The sequence below is a fragment of the Podarcis pityusensis genome (genome assembly GCF_964106645.2).
Source record: "Podarcis pityusensis genome assembly, chromosome: 13".
NCBI classification, from domain to species: domain Eukaryota; kingdom Metazoa; phylum Chordata; class Lepidosauria; order Squamata; family Lacertidae; genus Podarcis; species Podarcis pityusensis.
The window spans coordinates 10,874,620-10,899,753 of record NC_138038.1 but is presented as its reverse complement, the minus strand read 5'-3'; the positions used below and the strand labels follow the sequence as shown (position 1 = coordinate 10,899,753).

At 47.7% G+C, this 25,134-nt stretch overlaps 1 protein-coding gene across 2 annotated transcripts in view; it reads right to left on the bottom strand.

Annotated features, from left to right (window-relative positions):
- DHX8 (DEAH-box helicase 8) overlaps positions 1 to 25,134 on the bottom strand; it is a 36,041-nt gene that overhangs the window by 928 nt on the left and 9,979 nt on the right. For both annotated transcript variants that reach the window (XM_080976530.1, XM_080976531.1), the window contains exons 7-22: positions 24,584 to 24,728; positions 22,255 to 22,455; positions 21,983 to 22,070; positions 20,643 to 20,740; positions 20,304 to 20,451; positions 19,412 to 19,593; positions 17,957 to 18,151; positions 16,763 to 16,948; positions 15,189 to 15,399; positions 12,663 to 12,844; positions 12,365 to 12,505; positions 8,419 to 8,574; positions 7,302 to 7,439; positions 5,722 to 5,850; positions 3,937 to 4,133; positions 2,235 to 2,414 (exon numbers count right to left, since the gene is read on the bottom strand). In XM_080976530.1, coding sequence (XP_080832656.1) covers positions 2,235 to 2,414; positions 3,937 to 4,133; positions 5,722 to 5,850; positions 7,302 to 7,439; positions 8,419 to 8,574; positions 12,365 to 12,505; positions 12,663 to 12,844; positions 15,189 to 15,399; positions 16,763 to 16,948; positions 17,957 to 18,151; positions 19,412 to 19,593; positions 20,304 to 20,451; positions 20,643 to 20,740; positions 21,983 to 22,070; positions 22,255 to 22,455; positions 24,584 to 24,728 — 2,577 coding nt within the window. The remainder of the gene's footprint in view (positions 1 to 2,234; positions 2,415 to 3,936; positions 4,134 to 5,721; positions 5,851 to 7,301; positions 7,440 to 8,418; positions 8,575 to 12,364; positions 12,506 to 12,662; positions 12,845 to 15,188; positions 15,400 to 16,762; positions 16,949 to 17,956; positions 18,152 to 19,411; positions 19,594 to 20,303; positions 20,452 to 20,642; positions 20,741 to 21,982; positions 22,071 to 22,254; positions 22,456 to 24,583; positions 24,729 to 25,134) is intronic.

Here is a 25,134-nt window from a genome sequence, read left to right as displayed (position 1 = left end):
CTAAAAACCCTTTCCTCTATGTGCAATATGAAGGCAGATCTCCTACACCAGGCATGGTCAAACCTGGGCCTCCAAAATATAAGATAAAAAACAAATAAAATAAAACCTACATACAGCAACAGTGTTTTGTGTTGTGTAGGCTCCTATGATGTAAGTAATGGGCCCCACCTGCTAGCCTTCTCCCTAAAATATCACTGGTTCGCTCATTTCTATATATAGGGTGCCTACATCCTGCATGGACTGGTTGCATGGCAATATATAGCATGCAGCTGCAGACTGCGGTGTAGCACAGTTGAATGTAGGTCAGGCTGTTGTGTCTAATATTAAAGAATGCTTGTAGACTGATGATCAGGCAGCATAGACTAAGGGTATGAGTCTTATGCCTACTGATTGATTTCACATAATACATAATTTATTTTGATCCCATTATGGCTTTAGATACCTATTAGGTCCATAAATGACCATATAGCATATATTCAGCACAAAAAAACCAGCGACAATTTCTTGTTGACAAAGGACAGCTGGGCATATAAAGGACCCCATTACCTTCAGGAGCTTAGGGCAGGCATCCCCAAACTCAGCTGTCCAGCTGCTTTGGGACTACAATTCCCATCATCCCTGACCACTGGTCCTGTTAGCTAGGGATGATGGGAGTTGTAGTCCCAAAACACCTGGAGGGCCAAGTTTGGCCATGCCTTCCCTATACCAAGGGTAACTATAGGGCAGTGTTTCTCGAACTGGGGTCCCCAGCTGTTGCTGGACTACAACTCCCATCATCCCTTGCCACTGGTCCCGCTGGCTAGGGATGATGGGAGTTGCGGTCCAACAACACCCGGGGACCCAGGTTTGAGAAACACTGCTGTAGGATCAACAAGAACGAGGACATAAATCAAACAGAGCTTGCAAGGTGACAGCTGGTTTGGAATCCCTCCCCCAAACAAATTTGGCTTTGAAATATGACAAGACAAAAGCATGTGTATTTCAAAAGGTCTCCAGGTGTGACAGGTGCAAATTCCCACAGGATAAATAAATATCGTATATTTATTTTAAAATGCATGCCACACTTTTATTAGTATTCACTCTGCTTGCCAACCCCCTACTCCCTCCTCCTGTAATGCTTAGACCAGGACTAGGAAAGCATTTTGGCTCCACAAGACAGACCCTTATCAGGATTTGCCTTGCGGACCAAATTTGACCGTTCGGCGTCACCACCTACCTGTCAATTAAGTGACATCGCAATTGGCGTCGTGCTTTGAAGCCTCAGAGTTGGGACTTCAAAGCACTTTTGCAAGGAGCTTGAAGGCCCTGACTTCAGGACCTTAAAGCCTAGCAAAGCAAAGTGCATGGGGTGTGCAAGGGATGAAGTTCTCTTGCACACCCCAATCAAGCTGGATTTATTTCCCTTTGTACCAACTGATGTGCAGGGGGGTCAATCCTACTTAGCATCTTCCTTCCAAAAATTTAGGGGGTGGGTAATGCTTTGCGGGGGATGGGGAGCTTGCTTTGGTGACTGGGAGAGGCCGCCGGGACCACATAACACCAGTCCTGAGAGATCTGCATTGGCTCCCAGTATGTTTCCGAGCACAATTCAAAGTGTTGGCGCTGACCTTTAAAGCCCTAAACAGCCTGGATCCAGTATACCTGAAGGAGCGTCTCCACCCTCATCGTTCAGCCCGGACACTGAGGTCCAGCGCCGAGGGCCTTCTGGCAGTTCCCTCATTGCGAGAAGTGATGTTACAGGGAACTAGACAGAGGGCCTTCTCGGTGGTGGCGCCCACCCTGTGGAACGCCCTCCCTTCAGATGTGAAGGAAATAAGCAGCTATCCTATCTTTAAAAGACATCTGTAGGCAGCCCTGTTCAGGGAAGTTTTTAATATTTAATGCTGTATTGTTTTTAACACTCGTTTGGGAGCTGCCCAGAGTGGCTGGGGAAACTCAGCCCTCAGCCAGATGGGCAGGATATAAATAATAAATTATTATTGTTGTTATTATTATTATTATTATTATTATTATTATTATTATTATTATTATCATTATTATTATTACATGCCACTTCCCAGGAGTGCAGTCAAATCAAGTCCTTTGCAAGCCTCCCCATGTGGTTCTGTTCAACAGTAAATGGGGTTGCCCCACCAGGCTAAGCCCATGAGCTCCCCCTTAACTTTCAACTGTGTCATACAAACATCCCTTTTCTTGGTAGAAACAATGACGTCCGGCAGCCCCAGCCTCCTTACCATTCAGGCTGGCGGTTGAAGAGGGCACTTGAGGGGTGGATGTAGACGACCTGCTGGTCAATCAAGGTCCGGTAGCCCTCTTGGGGATCCTTCTTGGCGGCATTCCGGAAGAAACCGCTGCAAATGGCTTTCTGGACGCGTACGGTGGCTTTTCCACATGACACTACGTCCAGCTTGTGCCTGTCCAACCAGAGGAGTGGGGGAAGAGTTTAGAACAGAAGCTTCAGTTGATGCAAATCTAGGCTGCCCTACACCCAAGTCCACACACAAACTCCACAGCTAAAACTTTGCTGTGATCCCCAGGAAAGCGCTCTGCTCGAAAGAGAGTTTTGCCCAGCTCAAAAACTCACGTTCAGCTTTTTGAACATTAGATTATCTTCGTCAGGTGTACTATTTCTGCCGCTCTAGTGCTTAGCGGTAGGGGAGGGAACAGGTTAAGTATTGCCTCCTACCATGAGTGGGATGCGGGTGGCGCTGTGGTCTAAACCACTGAGCCTCTTGGGCTTGCCAATCAGAAGGTCGGCGGTTCGAATCCCCGCGACGGGGTGAGCTCCCTTTGCTCGGTCCCTGCTCCTGCCAACCTAGCAGTTCGAAAGCACGTCAAAGTGCAAGTAGATCAATAGGTACCGCTCCGGCGGGAAGGTAAATGGCGTTTCCGTGCGCTGCTCTGGTTCGCCAGAAGCGGCTTAGTCATGCTGGCCACATGACCCGGAAGTTGTATGCCGGCTCTCTCAGCCAATGAAGCGAGATGAGCGCCGCAACCCCAGAGTCAGTCACGACTGGACCTAATGGTCAGGGATCCCTTTACCTTACCTACTATGAGCACATTCCTAATTAAGACTAGGGCTGGGCAATGTCTGGCTGTGTGTTTGCCTCCTCGCAAGCAAGCGAGGCAGGCAGTCTCTGTCCTCCCAAGCGACCACTGGGGAGGAAAGAGACTGGCCGCCCACCACACTTGCTCACAGCCAGGCAGGCAGGCAGACGGGAGAGCAGGTGATTTGAGCTGAGAATACATCATGGCGTTGCCAGCACAGTGCAGGTAGGCAGGCAGGTGTGTTGGCGGTGGCCAGGGAGCTACTATGTATTGCCAGCTCAAAAAGTCTGAAACCAGTACAATGGTACCTAGGGTTACATACGCTTCAGGTTACATACACTTCAGGTTACAGACTCCGCTAACCCAGAAATAGTACCTCGGGTTAAGAACTTTGTTTCAGGATGAGAACAGAAATCGTGCTCTGGTGGCGCGGCGGCAGCAGGAGGCCCCATTGGCTAAAGTGGTGCTTCAGGTTAAGAACAGTTTCAGGTTAAGAACAGACCTCCAGAAAGAATTAAGTACTTAACCTGAGGTACCACTGTATCGTGATCTGAACATCATACGGGTTTCGGATAATGAACTGAAAACCGGCCAGCTCTAATTAAGACTCTGGAAGGCTGAGATGCCTTTGGGAGAACTGACACACAGAATGGATGCTTCCCCCATTGTCTCCCCCGCCCCAAGGAAGCAATAGAAGAAGAAAATTAAAATACAATTAAAAAATCCATATGAGAACTGAACGTAATGGATGTCCCAGCTCCCATCTTCAACCACGAATCCACCGGTGAGCTGCAGACCACCTGAACGAAGCTCATGGATCACTGGTCCATGACAGTTTGGGAACATCCTGTTCTAGCACATTTCTCCTGTCCGTGGCCAGACCCTCACCTATCCATGATGCCTAACATCTGTTTGCGAATATCCTGGGCACGGCGCAGCGAGCGGGCTTGGATGAAGTTCTCATAGCACCAGGGATTGGAGAACTTGTTGTTCTTCCAGGAGTTGTACACGGCCAGAAGCGTGAGGTGGTCCCCTTCCGTCTGGTGAAACTTGGCTTTCTTCTGGTCAGCGAGAGCTTGCTTGTCCTACAACGCACACAAGCAAAACAGGAAGTGAGTTTTCTCCAGCAGCCCCCCTGCCATCAGGAACAGCAAAAGAACAGGGACAGAACTCCGGCTTATAAGGAATCGGTTTCTGGAGGAGCCAATATAATTTACCTAAAATTTACAAAATGGCAACAAGTGCATGCACAAAATGGTAGTATCTACGCAGGTCAGCTAAAAAAAGGCACAATTGCAAATATTTTTAACAACATTTACAGTCTTGCCTTGGAAGTTGAGCGGAATCCATTCTGGAAGTCTGTTTGACTTCCAAAACGTTCAGAAACCAAAGCACGGCTTCCGATTGGCTGTAGGAAGCTCTTGCAGCCAATCAGAAGCCCCGTGGACATTTGGGTTCCAAAGAACATTCACAAACCGGAACACTCACTTCCAGGTTTGTGGCGTTCAGGAGCCAAAACGTCTGAGTACCAAGGCGTTTGTATAGCCTTTGAACAAATTATTGGAACCCATAACACAATTTTCTGTAGTCATTAGTTGTTATTGCACTATTTTAAGGGGCTGACATTACCAAGGGATTTGTGCTAATGTTTCTGGACAGATGCAGACAGACTGTGGGGTGTGGGAAGAAGAGAATTGGTTTGCCTTCTATTACACTGGCACCTTCAATTACTTGTGCAAACTGAACACACAAACTGTTTCTATATATATGTATTTCAACACCACATTTTGATTTTCATCTTTAGTTGATGAAGCAATTCAAGGCTGGCTGGCTCATGACACAAACTGAACAAAAGTTGCACATTTTATTGGACATCAGCTCAGCTGCAAGGGGCCACTGCCTATGCTCCTTCCCCCTTTTGACATCATTTTAGGCTCTGTACACCTTCTAGAGCGGGTGTGGGGAACCTCTGGCCCTCCAAATGTTGCAGAAATACAACTCCCATCCACCCCCAACAAGTATAGCCAATGGTCAGGGATGATGGGAGATGTAGTTTAGCAACACCTGGAGGGCCAAAGGTCCCCTACATCTGTTCCAGAGTAAGGCATCTGACCTGCTGAAATATCTGCTAAGTATGGGACGGACAATATCAAATAATGGTCAAGGATTTAAAACATCTGCTTATTACAAACGTTAACACAAGGGAGTCAATGATAATTCAACATTAGTTAACAGGGAATCAATCACAGCTTACTGACACATCAAACCTGCGCATTTCCTTGTTTGCCTGATCTACATCATCTTCTTGTTGATTTTTGTTATTTTGAATTTACTGACATGCTCTGTTGTTTTGTACATTTGGTATTTCCAACGTTCTCCTTTTTTAACGTTTTGAAGGTTTGTTGCAAGCCTCTTTGAGCACAGCTCGTTGTGGAAAAGTGGCACGTAAAGTCAAAAAATTAATCAATTTTCCAAAACAAGGAGTTGATGCCGGGTAACTCTAGCTGCGCAAAGTGAATCCGTGACAGGGAACTGCAGTCTCCCACTTCTAGGTCCGATTCACTACCCACCAGACCAGCACTCCATGTTCTTTTCCTCTTCCCCGGCGCTGGCCCAGCTGCGACCAGTGCCAGGCTGCCTTGAGAGTCCAATCTCCCAAACGTGCCCATTTACCTTGGGTCGGTAGAAGACGTTCTGCACCGACAGCATGGAGACGATGGTGAGCATTTCCTCGCTGCATCCCAAATGCACCGACATGATGAGCATCTTGCACAACATGGGCTCCAGGGGGAACTCGGCCATCTGTCGGGAAGGAAGGCAACGGCATTCACAGCTGGTTATTTCTTCGAATCTGTGCAGCCTCCCCAAGCAGTGGCAGTCAACCTGATTGCAGCAAACCACCGAACTTTGTCTTGGGGGGGGGGGGCAGGAACAGAATGCCCCAAGTACTTGCACACACATTTCAATACTCCCTCTTTGATTTTCATTTCTACCTTATGAAGCTGGTTGTCTGGTATAGCTATCATAACTGAAGCTCTTCCTTCCCAGAGGTGGTTCCCAGAGCATACCAGGCAAATCCAGGGCTAGGGACCTCTAACCATCTCTTGCTCCAGTGCTGCACTGGGAGCTTTCCCCCACCCCCAAAGTCAGGGCAGGTCACAAGGGTTTAGCACACCCGCAATGGATTTCAGGATTCTGGCAAGCTCAGCCAGCTTGTTCTCTCCTTTTGTTAAACAAGTTTCTAGTTCTTATGGGTGAGAAATTAGAAATACCGTATTTTTCGCTCTATAAGACGCACCTAGTTTTTGGAGAAGGAAAACAAGAAAAAAAATATTCTGAATCTCAGAAGCCAGAACAACAAGAGGGATCGCTGCGCAGCGAAAACAGTGATCCCTCTTGCTGTTCTGGCTTCTGGGATAGCTGCGCAGCCTGCATTCACTCCATAAGACACACACACATTTCCCCTTACTTTTTAGGAGGGAAAAAGTGAGTCTTATAGAGCAAAAAATACGGTACGTATCATCTATCTTCTGTTTCTGGTACAATCTGAGGGGTAAAGGCTGAGCAGAGCTTTCCAGATCACTGGGGTAGGGAGAAAAGGGTTTCCAACACCCTCTGTGGTTCCTTCTCCCCCATACTGCTGCATCTATTTCCTTGCCCATTTCCACTATTTTCAGATCTACACTGGCTCACAGTATGTTTCTGAGCACAATTCAAAGTGTTGGTGCTGACCTTTAAAGCCCTAAACGGCCTCAGCCCACTAGACCTGAAGGAGCGTCTCCACCCCCATTGTTCAGCCCAGACACTGAGGTCCAGCTCCGAGGGCCTTCTGGTGGTTCCCTCACTGTGAGAAGCGAGGTTACAGGGAACCAGGCGGAAGGCCTTCTTAGTAGTGGCACCCACACTGTGGAAGGCCCTCCCATCAGATGTCAAGGAGATAAATAACTATACAACTTTAAGAAGACATTTGAAGGCAGCCGTGTATCTGGAATTTTTTAAATGTTTGATGTTTTAATCTGCTGGAAGCAACCCAGTCAGATGGGCGGCATATAAATAATCACAATCAAAATCCCAGAACTTTAATGCAATAACAAATAAGGAGGAACAGCAAATGTAAGCAGACTCAAGTTGCTTATTCTAGCTGCAAACGCTAGGTTCTACAAGTAGTGTTTCCCAAAGATTCCCCGAGCTTGGATATCCCTTCCATCACCCCCATCCCCACAGCCATGAGACCTGAACAGTGCAGGGCCTACCCGGCGTCCCAGTCGGGTGAGCAGCCCTTCGTCATCCAGGGCACCCAGAGTGTACAGCTGCTCCATTGCGGTGATCAGAGTTTCCATTGGCGGAGCATCCATGAAATCAAAGGAGAGCAGGTCGTTGATTCCCATAGCCTGTGTGTGTGCGTGAGAGAGAGGGAGGAGAGAACATGAGGTGTGCTGTACAAACATCTGGATAAAAAAGGTAAAGGCAAAAGACTAATTCATCATGCGAAAGGCTGGGCTGGATGAATCCCTAGCCGGAATTAAGATTGCCGGAACAAATATCAACCTCTGATATGCAGATGACACAACCTTGATGGCAGAAAGTGAGGAGGAATTAAAGAACCTTTTAATGAGGGTGAAAGAGGAGAGCGCAAAATATGGTCTGAAGCTCAACATCAAAAAAACCAAGATCATGGCCACTGGGCCCATCACCTCCTGGCAAACAGAAGGGGAAGAAATGGAGGCAGTGAGAGGTTTTACTTTCTTGGGCAAACTGCGGGAGGCAGTGGAAGACAGAAGTGCCTGGAGTGCTCTGGTCCATGGGGTCACGAAGAGTCGGACACGACTAAACGACTAAACAACAACAAAAGACCCCTGGACGGTTAAGTCCAGTCAAAGGCGACTATGGGGTTGTGGCACTCATCTCGCTTTCAGGCCGAGGGAGCTGGCGTTTGTCCGCAGGCAGTTTTCCAGGTCATGTGGCCAGCATGACTAAACCGCTTCTGGCACAGCAGGACATCAGGACAGAAGCCAGAACGCATGGAAACGCCGTTTACCTTCCCGCTGCAGTGGTACCTATTTATCTACTTGCACTGGCATGCTTTCGAACTGCTAGGTTGGCAGGAGCTGGGACAGAGCAACGGGAGCTCACTCAGTCGCAGGGATTCGAACCGCTGACCTTCTGATCGGCAAGCCCAAGAGGCTCAGTGGTTTAGACCATGCCTTGTACAAACATCATCCACCGCCCTGACCAAATGAAAAGAACCCAGCTCAAACGCTACAAACAGAAGGAAGGTTCATTTTACAAGGCGCTACAAAGATACTCTGCAAGGCTTTTCTAGAGATGGCTCTGCCATAAGAGACCAGCTGCTGCGTCACCAGCGCCTACCTTAAGGGACAGCACAGTGCTGGCCAAGTTGGTCCTCTGGATCTCAGGCACGTTGGTGGTGAGCATCTCGTCGCGGTAGGCCCGTTCTGTGTACAGCCGGTAGCACTTGCCTGGCCCGGTCCTCCCAGCCCTCCCAGCTCGCTGCTTGGCTTGGGCCTGCAGGAATCATAGATAACAAACCAGGTCAGCAAATTACTTTCTCTCTCTCCCCCCCTTTCTATAATTTTTATTAGATTTTCTGTTCTACATTTTAGGATATTCATTTAAGCAACCTTAAACTATCAATGCTTTCCCTTCTTCTATTTCCATGGTTCATTTTGCATAACGTAAATCCCTGCATATTTTATATAAACTAAACCAGTTTTCCATTATTACATTCATCAAAACTATTTACACTATTGAATTTATCTTAACGCTGCCCATGTTTTCGAATATACACAATTCCGCCCCCCACATATATTCAATAAACATTTTCCAATCTTCTTTAAACGTATGTTCTTCTTGTTCTCTTATTCTATACATTAGGTCTGCCAGCTGCGCATATTCCATCAGTTTAAGTTGCCATTCTTCTTTAGTTGTGACCTTGCTCATTTTCCATTTTTGGGCTAACAGAACATAATCCGCAATAGTGGCATACATCAAGGTAAAGGGACCCCTGACCATTAGGTCCAGTCGTGGCCGACTCTGGGGTTGTGGTACTCATCTCGCTTTATTGGCCGAGGGAGCTGGTGTACAGCTTCCGGGTCATGTGGCCAGTATGACTAAGCCGCTTCTGGCGAACCAGAGCAGCGCACGGAAACGCCATTTACCTTCCCGCCGGAACGGTACCTATTGATCTACTTGCACTTTGACGTGCTTTCGAACTACTAGGTGGGCAGGAGCAGGGACCAAGCAACGGGAGCTCACCCCGTCGCGGGGATTCAAACCGCCAACCTTCTGACCGGCAAGTCCTAGGCTGTGTAGTTTAGACCACAGTGCCACCCGCATCCCTAGTGGCACACATAAATAACCTTTTTTGACACCTGGGAATTTCCATCTGAATTGTCCCCAACGAAAAGGACTCTGGGTTATGTTTTTTAAGTACTTTTAAACATTTTTTCCAATTTATGACAAATTATTTCCCAGCGAATTACTTTTGACTGCCCCCTCAGCACATTTTATTTCGCACCAGGGAACTATAGCTGCAGTATGGAATATGGAAACCACACCATCACAGGTCTTGCAGGTCCGAAACAGGTGTGAGAAAATATGAAGGAAGGAAACATGGTTAGCAGTGAAGCAGCCCAGAGGGAAGTGAGGGGAAGATGGGGCTCGTCATCCTGGGAAGGTGGCCCATCTAGGAGAAGGGAGTCTCTGATCCTAAACCTCCCCTGCCTTGATTGGATGGCACCTTGTACGCCTCCTTCCAGCAACTCCTGCAGCCAAGCTGGTGCCAAACATATTGCTCTGCTTTCTTTTGGACCACACCAGCGAGGCCGAAAGGGGTGTGTGTGTCTTGTTGTCCGGGCAGCCCAGGACCTCCATACACACTGCCTAGGCTTCCGCACTGAGGAAGGTCACTTTGGTACTGCTAACACAGCGGGTTGACATCAGTCCTGGAGGCGCACTCCACTGTCTCTCAAGACAGGCGGACGCCAACAACAACCAGCCCAGTTGTGACAGAGGAATATGAACCAAGCAAATCTGGTTTTTAGCTTACTGTTGGTTTTAATTATTTTTCTAAGGTTTGAAATTGTTGCTTTTTAACCGGGTTTCCCTGATCATTTTATGGTTTTATTCTTTTTGTAAACCGCTTTGGGGATTTCTTTGCAGTGAAGCGGTATGTAATTTTTTGAAATACGTAAAAATATCTAAATGAGGAAATCCGGCAAAAGGTACAACAACATCTCTGTGGAACTAAGGGAGGCTGTTTAGGGTATCCATGGATGCGCCGCACAAACACAGAACTCAGCATTCTAAAACTCAAAAATTTCGTTTTTAAACAAGCAAGCATGTTTCTAGGCCTTAGATTTGGAAATGTGTGGTTATTCCACAAAATTTCAGAAGTGAGGAAGACACACGTGTGTGGCCAAGTCTGAGCAAGAGTTATTCAGAAGCAGAAGACATTCAAATTTCAGAATTCTTGCAGCCTCCAAATTCAGCTACCCTTGGAGTAGAGCATGGGTAGGCAAACTAAGGCCCGGGGGCCGGATCTGGTCCAAACGCCTTCTAAATCTAGCCTGCAGACGGTCCGGGAATCAGCATGTTTTTACATGAGTAGAATGTGTGCTTTTATTTAAAATGCATCTCTGGGTTATTTGTGGGGCAAAGGAATTCGTTCATCCCCCCCGCAATACAGTCCGGCCCCCCACAAGGTCTGAGGGACAGTGGACCGGCCCCTGCTGAAAAAGTTTGCTGACCCCTGGAGTAGAGTATGGAAAAGGAAATACAAAAGATGAGAGGGGGCATTCACTGATTAGGGAACACAACTAGAGTGCCATAAAAAGGAGCAAGTTATTCCTGAAGTTTATTTTTATTTGTGGAGCGTGTCTTGGTGACAGGGAGGTGCTGTTCCTGCCGCACTAGGATAGAGCCAGCGTGGTGCAGTGGTTAAGAGCAGTGCACTCGTAATCTGGTGAACTGGGTTCGATTCCCTGCTCCTCCACATGCAGCTGCTGGGTGACCTTGGGCCAGTCACACTTCTCTGAAGTCTCTCAGCCCCACTCACCGCACAGAGTGTTTGTTGTGGGGGAGGAAGGGAAAGGAGATTGTTAGCCGCTTTGAGACTCCTTAGGGTAGTGATAAAGCAGGATATCAAATCCAAACTCTTCTAGGACATCCCTATTCACCGTAGAGCTGGATATGGAACAACTGATCGGTTCAAAATTGGGAAAGGAGTACGACAAGGCTGTATATTGTCTCCCTGCTTATTTAACTTATATTCAGAACTCATCATGCGAAAGGCTGGACTGGATGAATCCCAAGGTGGAATTAAGAGTGCCAGAAGAAATATCAACAACCTCAGATATGCAGATGACACAACCGTGATGGCAGAAAGTGAGGAGGAATTAAAGAACATTTTAATGAGGGTGAAAGAGGAGAGCGCAAAATATGGTCTGAAGCTCAACATCAAAAAAACCAAGATCATGGCCACTGGGCCCATCACCTCCTGGCAAATAGAAGGGGAAGAAATGGAGACAGTGAGAGATTTTACTTTCTTGGGCTCCATGATCACTGCAGATGGTGACTGCAGTCACGAAATTAAAAGACGCCTGCTTCTTGGGAGAAAAGCAATGACAAACCTAGACAGCATCTTAAAAAGCAGAGACATCACGTTGCCAACAAAGGTCCATATAGTTAAAGCTATGGTTTTCCCAGTAATGATGTATGGAAGTGAGAGCTGGACCATAAAGAAGGCTGATCGCCGAAGAATTGATGCTTTTGAATTATGGTGCTGGAGGAGACTCTTGAGAGTCCCATGGACTGCAAGAAGATCAAACCTATCCATTCTGAAGGAAATCAGCCCTGAGTGCTCACTGGAAGGACAGATCCTGAAGCTGAGGCTCCAAGACTTTGGCCACCTCATGAGAAGAGAAGACTCCCTGAAAAGACCCTGATGTTGGGAAAGATGGAGGGCACAAGGAGAAGGGGACGACAGAGGACGAGATGGTTGGACAGTGTTCTCGAAGCTACCAGCATGAGTTTGACCAAACTGCGGGAGGCAGTGGAAGACAGGAGAGCCTGGCGTGCTCTGGTGCATGGGGTCATGAAGAGTTGGACACGACTAAACAACTAAACAACAACAACAACAACATTCACCTAATAGCACAAGCAGACAAATCATTTCCTTCTCCATATTTCATAGGCCTGAGCAAGAGAAATCCATCACATCTGCCAACAGAAATTCTTCTAACTCCCACGGACCCCAGTCGCAGATCTTGTGTAGAACAGCCACCCAGCCACGTACCTGAGAAATAGGTGTCACAACCAGTTGGTCAATTCCTGTCTTTGAGTTGTATACTTTCTGCTTCACAAACCCAGGGTCCACCACGTAATAGATGCCGTCAATTGTGAGCGAAGTTTCAGCGATGTTCGTGGCAATGACCACCTAGATAGGACGAAAGAGACAGAGACGCAGGGTCAAACAGCATGCTAAACAGGAGGCAGCAAAAGCCTCCACAGACTGGTCCAGAAGGGAACTTTCACAGGAATCGTAATGGGGGGGGGGGGCGCCATCTTTGCCAGAAAGTGGTGGAAGCAGCTACCTTTCGACTCCCTGGGGGAGCTGGGTCAAAGATGCGTGTCTGCATCTCGCTAGGCAGTGCTGAGTAGACGGGCAAGATGATCAGCTCAGGGACGTCGGGACCCAGGGATTTCATTCGCTCATAGAGGATCTCGCAGGCCGTGTCAATCTCCTCCTGGCCAGTCAAAAACACCAGGATGTCTCCTGCAGAACAGAAAAACGGTTCCTCTGATTAGCTCCACCCACAGGCAGGCCAGGGCACAACATTTACAACTTCAGGAACAGATAATAATAATAATAATAATAATAATAATAATAATAATAATAATTTATTTATACCCCTCCCATCTGGCTGGGTTTCCCCAGCCACTCTGGGCGGCTTCCAACCGAATATTAAAAACAATACAGTGTCAGACATTAAAAACTTCCCTAAACAGGGCCGCCTTCAGTTGTCTTTTAAAAGTAAAATACAGTGGTACCTCGGGTTACATACGCTTCAGGTGACAGACTCCTCTAACCCAGAAATAGTACCTCGGGTTAAGAACTTTGCTTCAGGATGAGAACAGAAATCCTGTTCCAGCGGCGTGGCAGCAGCAGGGGGCCCCATTAGCTAAAGTGGTGCTTCAGGTTAAGAACAGTTTCAAGTTAAGAACAGACCTCCGGAACGAATTAAGTACTTAATCCGAGGTACCACTGTAGTTGTTTAATGCCTTGACATTTGCTGGGAGGGCGTTCCACAGGGCGGGCGCCACTACCGAGAAGGCCCTCTGCCTGGTTCCCTCTAACCTCACTTCTCGCAGTGAAGGAACTGCCAGAAGGCCCTCGGTGCTGGACCTCAGTGTCCGGGCTGAACAATGGGGGTGGAGACGACCCTTCAGGTATACAGGACCCAGGTCATTTAGGGCTTTAAAGGTCAGCACCAACACTTTGAATTGTGCTCGGAAAAATACTGGGAGCCAATGAAGATAAAATGTTCAGCATAAACAGAGTAGTTGTTGTCTTCTCTGGTGCTCACTCATAGCTGAGCGAGATTGTCTTCCATGAACACGGGCTTAACAGGGAGTCTGTAAATAACTATAGAGTAGTATGGTTTGGGGAAATGTAGCTTCTCGTTTGCAAGATGGGTGCACATAGGAGGGTAGTGTGCTACAGATCTGGGATAGCTCAGCTGATAGAGCATGAGACTCTTAATCTCAAGGTCGTGGGTTCAAGCCCCACATTGGGCAAAAGATTCCTGAATTACCCTGGTGGCCCCTTCCAACTCTACAATTCTATTATTCTAGGATAGGTAAAGGACTCCTGACCATTAGGTCCAGTCGTGACCGACTCTGGGGTTGCGGCACTCATCTCGCTTTATTGGCCGAGGGAGCCGGCATACAGCTTCCGGGTAATGTGACCAGCATGACTAAGCCGCTTCTGGAGAACCAGAGCAGGGCACGGAAACGCCGTTTACCTTCCCGCCGGAGCGGTACCTATTTATCTACTTGCACTTTGACGTGCTTTCGAACTGCTAGGTTGGCAGGAGCAGGGACCGAGCAACGGGAGCTCACCCCGTCACAGGAATTCGAACCGCTGACCTTCTGATCAGCAAGCCCTAGGCTCTGTGGTTTAACCCACAGCGCCACACACCATCAAAGGTTTCTTCTTGTTGGCCAGTGAAGAGTATCTACAGCAGACTACCCCACTCTCATAGCAGGTCTCTTCAGATGAGATAGACCTTAAAGTGTCTGTGAACTTCGTTGTTTTTTTTAGAACTCCAAAAACAAAACTGATGAACAGAAAAGAGAGGACTTAAACATCATCTAGCCCAAGCCAGCCACCCTAGGTAAAAAGAAACGCAAAAGACCCCTGGATGGTTAAGTCCAGTCAAAGGCAACTATGGGGTTTGTGGCACTCATCTCGATTTTAGGCCGAGGGAGCCGGCACTTGTCCACAGATAGCTTTTTGGGTCATGTGGCCAGCAGCACTAAACTGCTTCTGGTGCAATGGGACACCATGACAGAAGAAGAGTTTGGATTTGATATCCTGCTTTATCACTACCCGAAGGAGTCTCAAAGGGCTAACATTCTCCTTTCCCTTCCTCCCCGACAACAAACACTCTGTGAGGTGAGTGGGGCTGAGTGACTTCAAAGAAGTGTGACTAGCCCAAGGCCACTCAGCAGCTGCATGTGGAGGAGCGGAGACGGGAACCCGGATCACCAGATTACGAGTCTACCGCTCTTAACCACTACATCACACTGGAAGCCAGAGTGTACGGAAACACCATTTACCTTTCCGCCACAGTGGTACCTATTTATCTCCTTGCACTGGCGTGCTTTTGAACTGCTAGGTTGGCAGGAGCTGGGACAGAGCAACGGGAGCTCACCCTGTTGTGGGGATTCAAACCGCCGACCTTCTGATTGGCAAGCCCAAGAGTCTCGGTGGTTTAGACCACAGGGCCACCTTGGAAGCTGCAGGAGTGCTCTATGATTACTACATGGGACTGAAAGCCTTCCATCCTCCAACATGAAGCAACCTTCAAGGTGAACACCAACATTCCATGCCTTACCTGGTGGCTCCGTCAAGTGGATCTGCATGACTGTGATCAGGCTGGCATCCAGGTAATCTGTCTCTGGCTCCTTAGTATAGAGAATCTCCACCGGGTACGTCCTGCCTGGGATGGTAAAGATGGGAGCCTCGTAGAAGTACTGGGAGAACTTAACCGCGTCCAAGGTGGCTGACGTCACTATCAACTTCATGTCTTGCCTCTTCTGAACCGTCTGCAGGAGAGAAGTTGGCAAAACATGTTCAGGGAAGGAAAAATTGTACACAGCAACAAAAGCCATGAGGGGGCAACAGCCCTGGCTGGCAGCCAAACTAATCCGAGGACCAATCAAGAGCTGGGGCCCAGGACAGGCAGGCTTCTTTCTTATTTTCTGAGCACAGGGTTACACAGTGGAGAATCCATATCCTTGTTAATAAAGCCTTCCATCGTTGGGAAATGATATATAAATAATAATAATAATAATAATAATAATAATAATTTTTATTTATACCCCACCCTCCCCAGCCAAGGCCGGGCTCAGGGCGGCTAACAACCAATAATAAAAACAAGTTGAATGATTACAACTTAAAAACAAAATTAAAATACAACATTAAAATATTGAAACATTAAATATTAAAATGCAGCCTCATCGCAGGAGGAGAAGGAAAGGAAAAAAGAAAGAGAGGGAGGGAATCAAATTGGCTCCAAGCCAAAGGCCAGCCGGAACAACTCTGTCTTACAGGCCCTGCGGAAAGAAATCAGATCCTGCAGGGCCCTGGTTCATGAGGCAGAGTGTTCCACCAGGCAGGAGCCAGTGTTGAAAAGGCCCTGGCTCTGGTTGAAGCTAATCTTCCTTAGGGCCCAGGACCACTAGGGTGTTGCTATTTATGGACCTTGAGGCTCTCCGTGGGGCATACCGGGAGAGGCGTTCCCGTAGGTACGAGGGTCCTAGACCATAAATAAATGAAAAAAATGTTTGAAATAACTTTTGTTAAAAAATCAGAAGCCTTTTTATTAGGAATTATAGGTACCGAGACTCCAAAGGACCAGAGGAAATTGTCCATGTATGCTACAACGGCCGCTCGGATTTTGGTAGCCCAGAGGTGGAAGGAAGGGACAACCCCACAACCAGAGAAGAATGGCAAATCAGGTTGACGGACTATGCCGAAATGGCAAAACCAACTGGGAAGCTCGGGAATCAAGAAGACAAGAAATTTTAAAAAGAATGGGAAATGTTTATAATGTATATACAAATTCACTGTAAACAGGTCAAAACATTAGCGGGATTTTAAATACAATTGAAATGTAACAGAATGTATAGATAACTGAGGAAGATGAAAAATTGGAGAAGTATTGATATATAATTGAAAATAGAACTAAAAGGACCCATGGAAGGGATGGGGAGAAGTCAAGAGATTCAGAGTAATCTCGATATTTGGATTTCGCATTGTGTTTCGTTGTACGTTTTTATTTTTGACAATCAAATTAAAAAGATTATAAAAATAAAATAAAGGTTTTCGTCAATTGTTCTTTTCTAAGTCATTATTTTTAGGAGGTTGTTGGGGGTGGTGGGGAGAGGGATTTGAAAGAGCTGACACCTTTTTCAGGAGACCAAAGAGCACATCGGTGTGTATGGTGCGCTCGTGGGCTTCATCCAACATGATGATGGCATACTGCGTCAGATCCGGGTCGATCAGGCACTCTCGCAGCAACATCCCGTCCGTCATGTACTTGATCACCGTCTCGGGACTGGTGCAGTCCTCAAACCGGATGGTGTAGCCAACCTGCCAAGGAGAGTGGGGCAAAACGATCAGAAGGGGGTGAAAGGGCAACCATTTCTGCTCTGGCAATTACGTCTTGCCTGCCCGCCTGCAAGAAACAACTGCAAATTTAAAGGTGTAGAGCAAGAATAATAATAATATTTTTTATTTATACCCTACCCTCCCCAGCCAAGGCCGGGCTCAGGGCGGCTAACAAGCAATAATAAAAACAAGTTGAATGAATACAACATTAAAATATTGAAACATTAAATATTAAAATGCAGCCTCATCACAGGAGGAGAAAGGAAAAAAGAAAGAGGGGGAGGGAATCAAATTGGCTCCAAGCCAAAGGCCAGGCGGAACAACTCTGTTTTACAGGCCCTGCGGAAAGAAATCAGATCCTGCAGGGCCCTGGTCTCATGAGGCAGAGCGTTCCACCAGGCTGGAGCCAGTATTGAAAAGGCTCTGGCTCTGGTTGAAGCCAATCTAACTTCTTTAGGGCCCGGGACCACTAGGGTGTTGCTATTTATGGACCTTGAGGCTCTCCGTGGGGCATACCAGGAGGGACGTTCCTGTAAGTACAAGGGTCCTAGGCCATGAAAGGCTTTAAAGGTCAAAACCAGCACCTTATATCTGACCCTGTACTCCACCGGCAGCCAGTGCAGCTGGAAAACCACTGGGTGAATATGCTCCCATGGCAGAGACCCCGTGAGGAGCCTCGCTGCAGCATTCTGCACCCGCTGGAGTTTCTGGGACAGCTTCAAGGGCAGCCCCGCGTGGATGGGAATGGATGGATTCATGGATGGATGGATGGATGGACGCATTCCCGCGTGGATGGGAACCTCTGGCCTGTGGAACAGATCTGCATTCCCAACTGGTCTCTTGCCCATTCCATTGTGTTGGCCCTGAGCACAACCTCCCACCGCCTTTCCACTCCTGCCAGCTTGAGGAAAGTAAGCCACCATGGAATTGTATGATCTGCCACTTCTGGCACATTGCAGGGTCAATCCACCAAGCACCAGTGCATCTTACCTCCTGTCCCAGGCAGCAGCCAAACTCCTCCGATACCCGCTTGGCCACGGACATGGCAGCCACTCGCCGAGGCTGGGTGCAGCCAATCTTCCCGCGGGACGTGTAGCCAGCCTCAGCAAGGTACTGCGTGATCTGCGTCGTTTTCCCAGAGCCCGTCTCCCCGATGACTATCAGAATCTGGTTATCGTGAACAGCCTAGGACAGAGAAGCCATTGAATGCTCAGGTATCCTCACTGTTCAAAGGTACTCAAATCTCTTCCACCTGCTACTCTGTCTGTTCTCCTCCGTGAACATTACGTCCAATAGGGAAGCGTGCTGCTCTTTGTCTGCACGAATCGGTTTTTCTTTTAAAATCAAGCCGCAGGTTCGGACGCTACAGAAAGGGGCCTACAAATCTGCATGGATGCAATAGCACGGCAGGTGGAAAAATGTTTCCTCGAAATTATTGCCAATACTACAGAACCCGATGAATCTAAATGTCAGAGCTTTCTGTTGGAAGTGTATGGTTCTTAAAGTGTTATCCAAGAAAGAGCTCAAATGGAAAAAGATGCTCAAACAAACTAACACCGGGGGAGCTTCCAGTGACCAGATGGTGACTTTTAGCTGAGCAGGAACCATTTGCTTTGCATCCTTCCTCTATACAATTAATTCTATCTGGTGTTCTCAAAGTTCCTTATAGGGCAACTTCTGGTTTCATACACCCTGCCACACCCTGCTCAGGTTCTGAACATCCAGAAGAGCAAACCTACATGCAAAGTACATATACCACATTCACAGCCCTCTCTTTATAAAGCTGATGTTATGCTTCTACAGTCGTACCTTGGAAGTCGAACAGAATCCGTTCTGGAAGTCCGTTCGATTTCCAAAACATTTGGAAACCAAAGCATGGCTTCTGATTGGCCGCAGGAAGCTCCTGCAGCCAATCGGAAGCCTTGGAAGCCCCGTTGGATGTTCAGGTTCCAAAGAACGTTTGCAACCTGGAACACTCACTTCCGGGTTTGCGGCATTCGGGAGCCAAAATGTTCCGACTTGCAAGGCGTTCGGAATCCAAGGTATGACTGTATTGGCCTTCCAGTCTGTTCGACTGCACGATATTAACCAATTTGTTTTTACTGTTTTATTCTCTGGGTTGTAAGCCACCCTGAATTTTTGAAACACAGGCAGGGTGTGCAGCTTTAATGAACTAAAAAGGAAACATTTGCTAGGTAAGGGCATTCATATATGAAGCTGCATCAGCTCCCAACAATCACAGGTTTTCTGTGTTTTTCCGCTTGCAGAATTTAACGGGAGAAGAATTGGCAGGAATATAAAAGCTCCTTAGGATTTTGGAACACCATGGTCATCTCCTGTGGAGGCCAAACCACCTGATATCGGCATGCTGAGATGCTGGATTTGATGACCCTTGGTTCAATTCCGGACAGCTGGCTTTTTTCTTCTTCTTCTCCTCAGTCTTACCTGGATAAGCTGATCCTTCAGCCGGTATATTGGGAGACTTTCCCTCTGCTCAATGATCGACAGCTGAGTTTTCTTCCCATAAGAGGCTTTATTGCCTCCGAAAGCGTGTTTCTTCCACTCTGGGATGTCGTTTGGCATCATGCCAATCCCTCGCATGTTGGCAGCGATTTGTCTCCCATCCACTGGAAAGAGAGAGGAAAATTTACATCACACTTTGGTCCGTATGGCAACATGAAAGTGGTAAGAGAGGACTGACTAGAAAGGGGTGTGAGTGTTAGTTTCTGTGTGTTGCCACTGTGCAGTGCTTTTGGAGTCACAAGACTCTGTTTACATTCCAGAGACCTTCCAGGCTGTTGGAAGTCTCACGGAAGACAGGAGACGGATGTGATGTTTACTGGTTTCCTGTTCCTTTGTTCCTTTGTTTCAGTTGCTCTCTGCTTTCACAGAGAGAGGATGTAGATTTCTTTGCTGTCTGAGTAGTAAGAAATAAAGCATAGCGATGTAGCCATAAATCTCATCACTTCCCTGTGCTGGAAACTCTGCTGAACGGGAATGTGCCTGAGGCCTCATCAAAGGCTCAGGTCGTTAATTATCGTCGGAGGACTCGGCCAGAGGAAAATGAGTTTTATCAACTTGGCCGAACGGTGATCCTGACAGTGAGCACACGGGCTCAGGTAACAGGACAGCGAAAACCATTCATTCCACAGCTGCTTAGAGGGGGAAAGAAGTTGGCTATCAAGGCAGCCAGAATTTCTGGATCTCTGCGTCTCCTAAATTGCCTGATGCATCTCAATTTACAGTACACGTTACATGTTACAGCGGGTTCCCACATTGATGTCTAAACAGAAGTACATTTTACAACCAAAAAACATCAGGAGGGAGATTCGGTTACCGTCTGGGAGGGGATCCACCCAGTGTTTGTTGAGTCCCATGGGGATGGAGTCCATCTCTGCCTCCCTCTGGGCTTGCTTCAGCTCTCGCCTCTCTTTTGCTAGCGCACTCTGCATCATGGCAGCTTGAGACAGGGAGCCGTCAGGGTTCTGGAGTAATACAGGAAAACGTATTCAATTACTCGCAGCAGCTAAGTTTGTCCAAGAAGTCCTTGCTGAGCTTCTCTCATCTCGGTAGCCACCCCAACAAATTACACCCCCAAATCAAATATCAGCACACCCTTGCCATCCCTCCCCACTTCTGGCAATTATGGAAGGGCCCGGGGTCTGGATCTGGTCACCTTCACAATCTTGATGGGGCTCATGTCCATGCTCTGCTTGGTGTGTCCTCGCAGGAACGGCGGCTCCTCCTCTACCAGTTCGATTTCCAGGTCCTCGTCTGGAAGAGGGAATCAAGCTCAGTCCCAGGCACATTTTAACAAGGTTCCCTGCTCTCATGAACAAACTCCAACCTGGGATGGCACCTGGGATAGCTCAGTGGGTACAGCCCCATATTGGGCAAAAGATTCCAACAGGGCAGGAGGGGTTGGACTAGATGACCCTCGTGACCCCTTCCAGCTCTACAATCTTATGATTATCTAGCAGCCTCTAGGCTAATCTAGCCCCTGCAAAGAGAGCAGACTAGTCCCTGTATTGGAAAACTTTTGCCTAATAATAATAATAATAATAATTTATTACTTATACCCCGCCCATCTGGCTGGGTTTCCCCAGCCACTCTGGGCGGCTTCCAACAGAACACTAAAATACAATAACCTATTAAACATTAAAAGCTTCCCTAAACAGGGCTGCCTTCAGATGTCTTCTAAAAGTTTGGTAGTTGTTGTTCTCTTTGACATCTGGTGGGAGGGCGTTCCACAGGGCGGGTGCCACTACCAAGAAGGCCCTCTGCCTGGTTCCCTGTAACTTGGCTTCTCACAGCGAGGGAACCGCCAGAAGGCCCTCGGCGCTGGACCTCAGTGTCCGGGCAGAACGATGGAGGTGGAGACGCTCCTAGCCTCTGGAGAACACAGAAATACAATGGAAAGAGACTCTCCCTTGCGTTCTACCTTGCACATGTTCTCAGCCAGGGGCAGGTAAACTGTGGCCCTCCAGATGTTGGCAGACTAACTCCCATCAGTCCCAGTCAGCAGGGCCAAAAGTCACAAGACGATGGGAGCTGTAGTCCAGCAACATCTGGATGGGTGTGGATGTTAGCCATGTTTCTAGGCAGTGTGGAAGGCAGGGGAGCAGTTAATTAGTCTTGATAGTGGAAGTACAGTGGTACCTTGGTACTCAAACGGCTTGACCCCCGAACAAATCGGCTCCCGAAAGCCGCAAACTAGGAAGTGTTCAGGTTTGCAATCATTTTTCGGAAGCTGAACGTCTGACGCTGCTTCCGCGATTTCCAATTGAGTGCAGGAAGCTCCTGCAGCCAAATGGAAGCCGCACCTTGGTTTTTGAACCATTTCGGGAGTTGAACTGACTGCCAGAACAGATTAAGTTTGAGAACCAAGGCACCACTGTACCTCAAATCCACCATTCTCCAGTTCAGAGTGGGACGTGAGCAAAATGAATTGCTAGATGAGGAACAAGCACAGAGGTGAATCAAGTCTAGACCATCACAGAGCGCAACTTTCCTTACCTTCCTCATCATCAACCTTTGGCAGGATCCCCGTTTCCTCGTCGAAGTCAGGGAACTCCTCCTTGGAAAGCACGTTGGCAGCAATCATCTGAAGGGGGTGGGGAAGAACAAGGACAAAACCTTCAGCCAAAAAGTTAAGAGGTCTGTCTTGTTTCAAATGCAAGTTCCTTTAAACGACGGCCAACACCCTCTTCATGCTCGGGCAAAGGACTCAGGACTTGTCTCCCGCTTGGTTGCCATTGGTAATTTAGTCCCAAGCCAGAAATCGTTACCTGCTTGATTTCCCATTTCTCAGGGTCAGAAATGCGGGTGAGGCGCTTTCGTTCCAACGTATCGTCCTCTACCTCCGGAGCGCTGACCAAGGACAGGTGGGTTGGCCGGTCTGGGTTCCTCATGGCTGCCTCCTCAGACTCCCCGACGAGGTTCCGACGTCTGTTTGGGTTCAAATCCTCCCCTGTGTCTTGATCTACATCCTAAAGCACACATAAATCACAGGTTGGCACTCCCATCAATGTAGCAATGCAAAAATTAAAAAAGATTACCGTATTTTCCGCCCTATAGGACGCACTTTCCCCCCTCCAAAAATGAAGGGGAAATGTGTGTGCATCCTATGGGGCGAATGCCGCATGCCATCCCGCTGTCCACCGACCTGGTTTGAAGGCTGGCGGCGGGGAGAAGCCCGCTTCTCCCTGCCACTAGCCCCACAAGTTCGGGGGACAGCGGGGAGGCGCAGCGCGCCCAGGCTTAGCTTCGCGCAGCTCTCCGCAAGCCGTGGGAGCCCGTCGCTGGGCTCCCACGGCTTGCGGAGAGCTGCCTGTTCTGGGGGCTGGGGTCAGGGGAAGCTCGGGCTTCCCCTGCCCCAGCCCCGCATCGGGGGGGGGAATAATTTTTTTCTCCTTTATTTCCCCCCTCAAAAAATTAGGTGCGTCCTATGGGCCGGTGCGTCCTATAGGGCGAAAAATACGGTACCTTAGTTCCATTTTGCAATTTTTTAAATTTATGCTTTATTGTACACAGACAACAACAAACACACACACACAACAACCATACATTTACATCACCCGCCACCTCAAATACAAAATAAACAAAAAAGTATTTTTTTATGTTTTGTCAGTAAGCCTTCTCAAAGTACATCCAACTTCCCGTCTTCTCCATACTTCTTTCAAAATTTACAAACTTATTGCGTAAATCTGTATGTTCATTTTACAATAAAATATTACTCTTCTGTGTCTTTATTTCTTATTTAGTACAGCTGCAAAAGTTATTCAAACGCAGCGACCGAATTCATAATGCAACAGTTATTTTTAAGATATGTTTTGAAAACTTCCCATCCTGCAATAAATATTTGTTTTGACTTGTCTTTCATTTTTTCAGATACAGTGGTACCTCGGGTTACATACGCTTCAGGTTACAGACGCTTCAGGTTACAGATTCCACTAACCCAGAAATAGTGCTTCAGGTTAAGAACTTTGCTTCAGGATGAGAACAGAAATCGTGCTCCGGCGGCGCGTTGGCAGCGGGAGGCCCCATTAGCTAAAGTGGTGCTTCAGGTTAAGAACAGTTTCAGGTTAAGTACGGACCTCCGGAAAGAATTAAGTACGTAACCCGAGGTACCACTGTAGTTGGGCCAGCTCTGCATACTCAGCTAGTTTTGTAACCATTCTGATCTGGAATGACTTTTATCACTTTTCCAGTTAGTCACTTTTAAGACTAACAAATAAAATGGCGTATAAAAAAACCCTTCTTTTACCTTTATAGGAATGTCTGGTTCTGTAATTCCGAGTAGAAAGGCCCCTGTTTTTTTTTTATTAAATAAGACCCTGAACATTTTCCTAAGTTCACCGTATATGTCATCCCAGAAGATCTTAATTTTTTTACACAGCCACCACATATGAAACATGGTACCAATTTCTACTCCACATCTCCAATAGTTCCATTTCGCAATTAGTGTGCAAGCTTAGCGTGTCGCCCAGGTGAGACATGTAGCGGCATGGTTGATATCAACAACAACAGTTCCTGTCTTGGGGTTTCCCAGTAAGCAAGAAGCACTGGCTGGTAAACAATGGCCCATTTGCATCTGTCACTACCTCCGAGGTCAGTAGCAGATGGCTCTTGAGATTAGTGTGGTCCATGCAGGATTCCCCACTTTTACTCTCTTCCTTAAAACTGCTGGTGCCAATTAGAGGAAAGGGCAGGTGAGATATCCCAAGGCCAAAACAACTGCAGAGCAAGGGTGAATAGTTGAAGTCCAGGGTAGAAACAGTGCCTTGGCACTATTCCCTGATAGCAACCGCTCACCTCCTAGGGAGCAAGTGTTTTCACACCACAATACATTGTCCTAAAAGAGACCCACCCCTTGGCCCAAATCAGAGATGGAATTGTTTTATTATATGGCCAAAGTAAGGAGGAGTGGAATGAGGATGGCCAGGGACTGAGAAATGAGCACTGGAGGAGCAGCAAGGCAAGATGAAGCAGACAGAGGAAAGAGATGCTAATGTCCCAGGAAACAAGGAGCAAGACAGAAGGGAAGGACAGAAAGGGAAGGGAAAAGAAACAGAAGCAGACACGAGGTGGGCTTTTATGGAATGGACCCTCTCTTACCTTCATGCTGAGGCTAGTTTTAGAGCCAGTGAAGGACAGAACTTTGACTTTGACCCTCTGCCCTTTGCTCACCACGTCGGCCACGTTAGCAACACGCCCCTCGCGGCGCAGCTCTGAGATGTGGACAAGTCCTTCCCAGCGCTTCCTAAAAAGGGGAATCAGACACAGAAAGAGCCAGTGGGTATCTGCTACATCTCACGCAGGAGCTTTTCGAAGTTATACACTGTAAGTTCCACCCACCGTAAAGGTATCAAGACGGATATGGTAATAACACACTTAATTGTTGGACTAGGAGGTGTATATAATCCCAAGCAAGCTTACCCAAAACAAAAACCCCTGGACTTCAACGTAACTTACTTTGTACGTGCCTAAGATGCCATAAAATCCCCGCGATGGGGTGAGCTCCCGTTGCTCGGTCCCTGCTCCTGCCAACCTAGCAGTTCAAAAGCACATCAAAGTGCAAGTAGATAAATAGGTACCGCTCCAGTGGGAAGGTAAACGGCGTTTCCGTGTGCTGCTCTGGTTCGCCAGAAACGGCTTTGTCATGCTGG